The sequence below is a fragment of the Sinocyclocheilus grahami genome, unplaced genomic scaffold, assembly GCF_001515645.1.
Source record: "Sinocyclocheilus grahami isolate Dianchi unplaced genomic scaffold, SAMN03320097.WGS_v1.1 scaffold523.1, whole genome shotgun sequence".
Classification (NCBI taxonomy): Eukaryota; Metazoa; Chordata; class Actinopteri; order Cypriniformes; family Cyprinidae; genus Sinocyclocheilus; species Sinocyclocheilus grahami.
The window spans coordinates 431,542-441,715 of NW_015505702.1; the positions used below are offsets into that span (position 1 = coordinate 431,542).

Here is a 10,174-nt window from a genome sequence, read left to right on the forward strand (position 1 = left end):
CTTACATGATCATGCCATCCTTCAAAACATAACTTTGTTGTCACATACAGTTTGTGCTACAGGCATGAATGAGGCCTCAAAATGTAAATGATGCAGCTTCTCTTGGTGCAGAATAACCACAGAACAGCACTGCAACCCCTACCAACCACCCAGAACACCCCAGAAATTAACCCTAAAAATGCCTTAGCAACCACCCATAACATCCAAGCAATACACTGAGAACACCCTATGATCCACACAGGTAAAACCCCAACAACTGCCCAGAACACCATAGCAATGATCCATAACACCCTAGCAATGCCCTAGCAACCACCAAGAGCACCTAAGCATCATGACGGTGAGTTTTGCCCGAGCAAGCACTACTCTGAAAAGGTTCAAATACTGTATGCTGAATCATTGTTGCATGCTATACAAAAAAAATTTTTTTAGGTCCACATAAAAAAGAAAGAAAAAAATATGTAATCTGTGCATTCCACTAATTACCATTTACCATATTAAATATTTCTTAAATTCTGAGTTTATAGCTTATTCACATTCAAGCGGGTGAATAAAGAGCACGGACACGTACACCACGCTCAACTCAAACATATCAGATGGTAACACTTGCCAATATCTGGAAACATCAGTTCAGACAGTATAATCAGCAGGACACCAGCTTGATTACAGAGCCATGAACCAAAAACATATATGAAAATGGTAAAATAGACAAAATGTTTGGGGTCAGTAAGATTTTTTTTCATTTAAATAAATGAATACTTTATTTAGCAAGAACACATTCAATTTATCAAAATTGATCGTTAGCAGCACAACTGTTCTACATTGATGGTTATAATTAAGCAGCAAATCAGGATATTAGAATGATTTTTAGAGGATAATGTAATACTGAAGATTGAAGGAATGGGTTCTGAAAATTCAGCTTTGCCATCACAGCAATAAATTGCATTATAAATTATATTAAAATAGAAAACAGTTATATTAAATTGCAATAATATTGTAAATATATTGTGTGTTTCACAATATTGCTGTATTCATTAAATAAGTGCAGCCTTGGTGAGCAGCATAAGAGACTGCTTTCAAAATCTTACTGACCCAAAACCCCTTGAACAGTAGTGTACTGGAATTCTTTAGTTAATCCTTCTTGTGTTATGTGTTTCTGTAGAGCTGATGGCCGAGGCGCGTGTCATGGATCAGATGAGCAGTGGGGACAGCTCCTCAGATTCCCACAGTTCCTCATCCTCCAGTAGCGGGGACAGCTCCAGCAGCAGTGACTCAGAGGATCGCCCCCCACATAATTTGGCCCCAGCTCCCCCCCAGAGCACCTCTGCTCTCAACACATCTCAAAGCCGTGTGGAGGAGAGCAGCGGGCATTTAATGAACACACTTAGTGAGTTTCAGGGCATCTGGGTGATTTTGGTTGGTCTATCACTCTCTTTTGTGTGTCTAATATGCTCATGTTTTGATTCATTTCAGAAAATGATCTCCAGTTGAGTGAGTCTGGGAGTGAAAGTGACGATGACTAACTGCAAAGACGTGTGGGACACCTGATGCTGAAAGAGGGTCAGGTGTTCAGGAAGTGTTTTCACTAGTTAACTTTGTGATACCTGAATCCAAATCCCTGTCAACTTCTCAGTTAGGAAATCTTTTTTTCCCCCCCAGTAATACTTGGATCAGCAAAAGCTGTGCAATTGGACACATTGCTGGGGGGGTTTCTGTATTGGTAAATTAAGAAAAAGTATTTATTTTGTTGAGAATGCTACTGCATAGATGTTAGTTTTATAGGAATGTCCTATAATTGCTTCCTCAGAGGTTATAGAAATATATCTGTTTGTGAAATAACTGTTTAGAAAGGTCACCATGGTCGTCTTATAATATATACATAATTTTTTTTTTTTTTTTAGGCTTAAAATACTCAAGCACAAGTGATTCAGCAGCATATTATAAGGAGTCTTAAGGAGCACCAGTAAATTAAGGTGCCAAGCTCAATCTCAGATATTTACACATTACGCGACCTGCAATACTTGAATTTGTCTCTCTTTTGATAATTCTGAGACATTTGCTTATAACAAACTGTGCCTTGTATATAAGGTGTATTTGACTATCCATCCCATTCTCTTGCATTTAAGTATACCCTTTTTTTATTGCATAAAAATATATACATTTAGAGGTAGAAGTCTCTGTGTTGTGTGTGTCCCAAAATCAACACTCTCACTCTTAAAGGATGTCCTTAGCCAGTTCTTCTTGAGCACTAATTGCAAAATATGATGTGCCATTCAGTGTAATGTAGCAGGGTTGACTGGTGTGGTAAATGTAGTTCTGTGGGAAGTGTTTGATCCTTAAAATTGTGTGTAGACTAATAAAGATTTCTTTTGTGATATTTGTTTGTTGATCATTTTATTGTCTTCATATAGCAGAATATCATTTTCAGCATCTGAGCTGCAAAGTTTAACTGAGCTTCATGTTATGGACAGATTAATTTGATCAAGTCTTATCGAGTAATTGTGAGATAGGAATTGTTGCTCTAATTATGGTGAGGGTTTCAACATAAATCTTTTTGAACGTTATGCAGTGGCTCATGAGACATGCATCTTTTAGATGAAGAGAGACTGTTTGGAGGCACAAACTTTAAAACATGCATTGGTTTGTTTCTGAAACAAAGATGTTGAAATAATGTTCCCTCTATGACCCTGAGCAAGTGTGCATGAACATTTTTTATTTATTTTTTTGCGTATACTGTAACGGTGTCTCTGTGCTATGCATGGTGATTTTCATAGCCTTTTCCCATGAAACACTGTCAGATGTTTATAAGAAAGCATTAATAAAACCAGGTAAAATCTTTCCACATTTCACTTGCCATGAGTTCATTTGTAACATCATGTGTTGATTTGCAAATAATTTTTTTGATAATTTAACTTCTATTGAAAGGGCTTTCTATTCTTTTAAACATTCTATTCATGTGACACTCAAGACCGGAGTAATTGTTCAACAGCTTTGGTGAGCATAAGAGACTTATTACAAAAACATGTAAAAGTCTTCACTGCTCCTCAAACGTTTGCTCGGTAGTGTACATTCGCTTGAATTTACAGTGATAACACTGGCGGCTTTCACAGAATCTCGACAGGAACAGATCCCCTCGAAAACAGGCGAGTTTACTTAAGTTCATCTGCAGGGGAAGAGTCGCTTTGCCACAGACTGCCATTGCAGGGCAGCACACTGCTGTAACAGGGCTATTGTACAGACTTGAGTTGCGGACTGCGAGAATAGACATGTTGTCCCATTCGGTGCTGAGAACTGGATTATTTTTATGCAAGCAGGACTACGGAGGAATAAAATGCCTGACATCGGTATTCCTCACTCGGACAACCAGTGCACTAATAGGTGGTGATAAACAAAAAACCATGGACGACTTGGATGGTCCTAGCTTTCTGACATCATTATACTGGCTCTTTGGGAAAGGTTATTTTCAAACGACACATCAAATGCAGGTAAAGATTCATAAAAAGTGTAAAAAAAAAAAAAACTAACACGTTTAATCTCCAAATGACTGGCTTCATTTCTGCTGGGAAAGTTATGTAGGGTTTTAAAATCTTTGTTATGTATATTTCACTGTTTTATATCTTTCACTACTTTATGTGAAGGAGTGGGATGACATTGTCAGTAATTTCCTGAAATTATGTCTGTAATAGAATAGTTATAATATGTAGCATGTTTTAAAATGAACATGAATCTTTATTTACACTAAAATGTGTAATTAATGCAGATAGAGCACAGCAAAATCTACGGCCCCCTTTGGAAGTCCAAATATGGACCACTGGTTGTTGTTAATGTGGCCAATGCAGACCTCATAGAACAGGTTCTACGGCAAGAGGGTCGCCATCCCATCCGTACTGACATGCCCCACTGGAGAGGCTACCGAAAACTCCGGAATCATGCCTATGGACCCCTCACAGAGTAAGTAACATCGGAGACCCCAGTATTATTGGCACAAGCATTCATCTGTTATTTAAATGCGTTCATTGCACACATAATGTGCAACCATAATGCTGTCAGCTGCTGCAGAAGTATACATAAAAACATCTGCAGATGTTATGAAGCCACAAATGTAGTTCATGTCTGAACATGAATAGCTAGCAGCTTGCAATTGATTGCTTAGAAAGTGAGTACAAAATGAAAACATGACTGAGGGCACACATTATTGTGTCCGTTGAACAGTTAAACCAAAACCTAATTCAAGAAAAAAAAATTATGGAATTTGTATGCTACATAAGCCCATTTTAGTGGGAATAAATAGGGAATTGTTTTTGAGATTTTTCAGTGAACAAAGAAATTGAAATCTCTGTGAAGGATGACAGCAGAGGCAGACAATAATTGCAAGTGTTAGTGGGAAAACTGGTTTTGAGGAATTCCGAACTAAAAAGAAAATATTGAGGGCTTACTCATTCAGTGTTTAGAGGTCAGCATAATCAATGTTCTGAACTTATTTTGAATATAAAATGCCCAAAATGCTTTTTTTGTTTGTTAGCAAATTATCATGCAAAGATTTTTGAGAAAGTAATTACGCTGACATAAATGACAATACTCATAATGTATTTATTGTCCCGTTTCAGAATGGGAGTGGAGTGGCAGCGCATTAGAAGCATCCTGAATCCTCGCATGCTGAAGCCCAAACACGTGTCCTCCTACACCAATGCCATTAATGGTGTGGTGAGCGACTTTATTGAGAAGGTGGCTAAGCTTAGGACAACAAAAGGCAATGAAGTAATGGTGTATGATGTGGCAGGAGAACTGTACAAGTTTGCCTTTGAAGGTATAACATATTGGGTAATTCCAAGGTCAAGATATTGAATTATGCCATAGAGTCATTCCCAAGCATTCATATTAGCTGTTTTAATGAATCAAGTGAGTACAAAGGGTCAATGCCACACATTAGATAACAAAGGCCACTTGTTATCCTATAAAGAGCATTGACCTTGACAAGTTCATAGCTTCTAGTCATGTGCAGCTGACTTTACTAGTCTACCTTTCAAATAGATCAGCATCATAAAAATACCTGGAAAACAATTATGCTCTAATATACTGTATATATTGCCTAATAATATTGCATTGTTTTGTTCCTGTGTAATTTTGATTTTAGTTGTAGTTTTTTTATCACACGTGCACACACACACACATATATATATATATATATATACAGTGGGTACGGAAAGTATTCAGACCCCCTTACATTTTTCACTCTTTGTTATATTGCAGCCATTTGCTAAAATCATTTAAGTTCATTTTTTTCCTCATTAATGTACACAGAGCACCCCTATATATATATATATATATATATATATATATATTTACATAGTATATATACTGTACATAGTTTGAATTATATTTGATAACAAGTGTGGTGTCCATCACACTTAATATAGGTTTTTGTCTTTCCTTCATAAGGAATATGCTCAGTGTTGTTTGAAACTCGTATGGGGTGTCTGAATGATGTGGTTCCTGAAGAAACACAGAAGTTTATCTTCTCTGTTGGGGAAATGTTCCGTCTTTCTCCCATCGTGATCCTGTTCCCCAAATCTCTCTGGCCCTACTTGCCTTTTTGGAAGCATTTTGTTGCTGTTTGGGATCATTTGTTCAAAGTTGGTAAGTTTATTCCTATTATTGTCATGTTTAAAAGCTAAAAACAAAAAAAATTAAATTAATAGAATTATTGTTATGAAAAAAAATGTTTTTATTGTTTTATTGTCTTGGGATAAGTACTTTAAAAAAAAAGTAAATTAATCGTTTTATTCAGCGAAGATACATTAAATTGATCAAAAGCGACCGTAAAGACATTTACAATATAATGTTACAAAAGATTTCTATTTCAAATAAATGCTGTTCTTTTGAACTTTCTGTTCAGCAGTAAAACCTGAAAAAAAATCACTTGTGGATACATTCCACAAAAATATTAAGCAGCACAGATGTTTTCATTAATAAGAAATGTTTCTTGAGCACCAAATCAGGATCATGTGACACTGAATACTGGAGTAATCGCTGTAGAAGATTCAGCTTTGTCAACACAGGAATAAATTACATTTAAAATATATTTACATAGAAAATAGTTATTCAATTTTAAATTGTAATAATATTTCACAATATAATTTTTTTACTGATTATTTTTTATCAAATAAATGCAGTCTATGACAGAATAAGAGACTTTTTCACAAACATTAAACAATCCCCCAAACATTTGAACAGTAGTCTAAGTGTCTCTATTCAAACCATACTCATCAGGGAAGAGAATGGCAATCATCTTCAAATATGCAGGTTTTTTTTTTGCAAAGCGGATGAACTGGTGCAGAAGAAGATGACAGAGATTCAGGAAATGGTGAAACATGGGCAGCCAGTGGAGGGCGAGTATCTCACACACCTCCTGATCAGTGAACAGATGTCCTTCACTGAGGTTTTAGGAAGCATTACAGAGCTTCTGCTGGCTGGAGTCGACACTGTAAGTATCTTCACTCTTTACGGATGCAATGTATTGCAACAAATACTTTGTAGTAGTTTCATTTTATAAACAATCTTGCCATTTGCAGCATTTGATTTCAAACTAAAAGAAAGAAATAAGCAATAAATAAGTGTCACTAATTGTTAGACACAAGAAGTATAGTTCACTTTCACTCAAGGTTCAAATCTTTATTGTGAGGGGCTTCAATTTATACTTTATAAGTAACAGGAAGTGAAACTGTTAACTCAGCACAAGCAGGGAAATGGAATGAGACAGTCTAGGAAAAAACAGCTACGAATATATATCATGTCTTGTGATTGCCTGGTGATGTAATGCTAATGCAATGGGGTACAGAAGGCGAAGGCCACAGGGTGTTATAGAATCTCACACTAGTATTTGTAACATATTTGAGATTCAGCATTTTTAATGCATGCTCATTTTAGACATCAAACACTATTTCCTGGGCATTGTATCACTTGGCACGAGAGCCAGAGATCCAGCAGAAGCTCTATGAGGAGGTTATCAGTGTCTGCCCTGGTGAAAAAGTGCCCTGCAGTGAAGACATCACCAGGATGCCATTGCTAAAAGCCATCATTAGAGAGACTCTTCGGTATAGTATCTTCTGTATATCTCAGTTATACTGTGTTATAAACATATTTAAAGGAATAGTTCACCCAAAAATTAAAAGTTGCTTAAAATTTACTCGAAGTAGTAGTTGAGTTTTTTATTCATCAGAACTGGTTTTGGATCCTCTGCAGTGAATGGGTGCCGTCAGAATGAGGGTCCAAACAGCTGATAAAAACATCTCAATAATCCACAAGTGATCCACACAACCCTAGTCAATCAGTGGAGAAACCAGAGAAAGCAATGTTATGGTTAAAGGACTCTATTTTGTCTATTACAAACACGCAACTGTTCACTTCACAAGACTGACCAGGGTCATAAAAATATGTGGAAAGCAATTATGCTCTAATAAATAGAGCCTTAAAGATCAAATTGTGTACTTATAGTATTGCATTATTATGTTCCTGTGTAATTTTTATTTTAGGTGTAGTTTTTATTATCGCACACACACACATACACAACACTATAATTTTTTGTTGTCTTTCCTTCATAAGGAATATGCTCAGTGTTGTTTGAAACTCGTATGGGGTGTCTGAATGATGTGGTTCCTGAAGAAACACAGAAGTTTATCTTCTCTGTTGGGGAAATGTTCCGTCTTTCTCCCATCGTGATCCTGTTCCCCAAATCTCTCTGGCCCTACATGCCTTTTTGGAAGCATTTTGTTGCTGTTTGGGATCATTTGTTCAAAGTTGGTAAGTGTATTCCTATTATTGTCATGTTTAAAAGCTAAAAACAAAAAAAAATTAAATTAATAGAATTATTGTTATGAATAAAAATGTTTTTATTGTTTTATTGTCTTGGGATAAGTACTTTAAAAAAAAAAGTAAATTAATAGTTTTATTCAGCGAAGATATATTAAACAATGCATAGCCCTGTGGACACAAAGTGCTTACTAAATTACATTGCTTGACTGTTGCTTTTTTTAAAGGCACTTTTATTTATAATAACAAAGACTCGTTTTACTGTTATAAATATGTATTAAATACTGTGAATGTACTCATTTTTGGCATTACATTGTATAAATGGTTTTGTTTTAATTGCATGTATATTAATTTGTCAGATGTGAGGGGTTTTAGATCTTTTAAAAATAATGTCCAACTTATTTTCTTTTGTGAATGCACCTTATGTTTTTATTATTTTTATTTTTTGTAACTAAATGTGTTTTTTATTTTTAGAGGAAAATAATTTTACAGTTTAACATGTCTAATTTAAGGTTATATCGTCCTTGATGGTAAGAATATGATAAGAATAATACTAATAATAATTAACCACATGTTGCAACACGAGCGCGTGCGCCAGACTGTCCCAGGTCTTAAAAACCGCAAAGCGCAGTATCCTGTAGTGCACACTAACCCCTTGTCCAAATACCCACACTTGCGGTCTTGGCCACTTGAGAGCGCGTGCGGGCGACAGGAAGTAAGTGTGCAAGTCTGTCCCATGTCTTCAAAATGCCAAAGTGCATTGCTCTTAATGGATACTAAGTCCACACTATCTCGAATACCGCAAGGCTAAGTGTATCCCATCATGCGTCATGTTCTGGAAATAAATCGTGAGACTTTTTGCCGAGATCTCGCGAGATGTCACGGAAACCTTTCCAATGTAAGTTAAATATTGATATAATAATTAGATATTACAAATAATTTGGTAGAAAAACTGTGTTTTTACTTTTATTGGAGCAAAGATGAGTAGTAGTGATATTTATTTTGTACAACATTTGCAACTGCTTTTTATCATTTAATTAGAAGCACCACAAATTAAAATTATGTCATGTTCTAGGGACTACTGAACAGACATTTAGAAGTTGATTTTAAAATGCAAAGTATGTCAAATTAAAATAAAGCTGTGTAAACGCTTGCATTTTTACAACACTATAAGTGTGTCCCATCAGATAATGAAAAGTTCGACACACACTTGTGGTCTTCACACCCACTTGAAGACTTCGGCCAAATACAGGAAATACGTCATTTAAGTAATCAAGTGGTCAAGTGCAAAGACCGCAAGTGTGGGTATTTGGACAAAGCTTTAATCCTCACTATCTCGACTACCTCCCCGGATCATGTTGTGGAAATAAATCGTGAGAGTTTTTGCCGAGATCTCGCGAGAGGTCACGGAAACCTTTCCAATGTAGGCTATGTTAAATGATTAATAATAGTTCGATATTACATATAATTTGGTAGTAAAACAAAGATTTGCACGTTTTATTGGTGCAAATGAGTAGTGGTGATAATTATTTTGTACAACATTTGCAAATGCATTTTATTACTTAATTAGAAGCACCACAAAATTAAATTGTTTCATCTGTTATAGAGACTACTGAACAGACATTTAGAAGTTGATTTTAAAATGCAAAGTATTGAAAAGAAAAATAAAGCTCTGTAAACACTTGCATTTTTACAACAGTGTGTCCCATCGGGTAATAAAAAAATTCTACACACACTTGTGGTCTTTATAAAAAAAAACTTAAAAAAAACTTGTGGTCTTCATGCTCACTTGGACCAAATACAGGAAATACGTCATATAAGTGGTCAAGTGCAAAGACCGCAAGTGCGGGTATGTGCATGAAATCCTTCTCTCATTAGTTCTGATGCCCCCGTGTGCGTGACAGTTGTAAATGCAATAAATAGAAATATTCCAGCGTTTACATATTTTAGTTTTTCTGTTCAAATTTTATCGCAACAAAAAAGCTAAGTTTGACACTTTGGGCGTTTTATTGGTGCAAATGAGTAGTGGTGATAATTATTTTGTACAACATTTGCAAATGCATTTTATTACTTAATTAGAAGCACCACAAAATTAAATTGTTTCGTGAGACTTTTTGCCGAGATCTCGCGAGATGTCACGGAAACCTTTCCAATGTAAGTTAAATATTGATATAATAATTAGATATTACAAATAATTTGGTAGAAAAACTGTGTTTTTACTTTTATTGGAGCAAAGATGAGTAGTAGTGATATTTATTTTGTACAACATTTGCAACTGCTTTTTATCATTTAATTAGAAGCACCAAAAATTAAAATTATGTCATGTTCTAGGGACTACTGAACAGACATTTAGAAGTTGATTTTAAAA

The 10,174-nt window shown here is 35.5% G+C and overlaps 2 protein-coding genes across 2 annotated transcripts; both read left to right on the forward strand.

Moving 5' to 3' along the window:
* Nucleotides 1–1,093: 1,093 nt before the first annotated feature.
* On the forward strand, nucleotides 1,094–1,910 carry LOC107555054 (ELL-associated factor 2-like). The gene is made up of 2 exons (XM_016237741.1): nucleotides 1,094–1,384; nucleotides 1,471–1,910. The coding sequence occupies exons 1-2, from the start codon at nucleotides 1,165–1,167 to the stop codon at nucleotides 1,518–1,520; spliced, it is 270 nt and encodes an 89-aa protein (XP_016093227.1). The 5' UTR covers nucleotides 1,094–1,164; the 3' UTR covers nucleotides 1,521–1,910.
* A 1,269-nt stretch (nucleotides 1,911–3,179) lies between these two features.
* LOC107555015 (sterol 26-hydroxylase, mitochondrial-like) lies at nucleotides 3,180–7,535 on the forward strand. The gene is made up of 8 exons (XM_016237699.1): nucleotides 3,180–3,482; nucleotides 3,758–3,948; nucleotides 4,605–4,804; nucleotides 5,437–5,634; nucleotides 6,318–6,481; nucleotides 6,925–7,091; nucleotides 7,217–7,238; nucleotides 7,530–7,535. Exons 1-8 carry the CDS (start codon nucleotides 3,264–3,266, stop codon nucleotides 7,533–7,535), a joined length of 1,167 nt encoding a protein of 388 aa, XP_016093185.1. The 5' UTR covers nucleotides 3,180–3,263.
* The last annotated feature ends 2,639 nt before the right edge of the window (nucleotides 7,536–10,174 follow it).

What these genes read in the sequence shown, in the direction of transcription:
- LOC107555054 (XM_016237741.1), top strand. Translation starts at nt 1,165, where the DNA reads ATGGCCGAGGCGCGTGTCATGGATCAGATGAGCAGTGGGGACAGCTCC. An exon ending in GCATTTAATGAACACACTTA is followed by an intron (nt 1,385 to 1,470) that starts GTGAGTTTCAGG and finishes GATTCATTTCAG; the next exon opens with AAAATGATCTCCAGTTGAGT.
- LOC107555015 (XM_016237699.1), top strand. Translation starts at nt 3,264, where the DNA reads ATGTTGTCCCATTCGGTGCTGAGAACTGGATTATTTTTATGCAAGCAG. An exon ending in GGATCATTTGTTCAAAGTTG is followed by an intron (nt 5,635 to 6,317) that starts GTAAGTTTATTC and finishes TTTTTTGCAAAG; the next exon opens with CGGATGAACTGGTGCAGAAG. An exon ending in TGCTGGCTGGAGTCGACACT is followed by an intron (nt 6,482 to 6,924) that starts GTAAGTATCTTC and finishes TGCTCATTTTAG; the next exon opens with ACATCAAACACTATTTCCTG.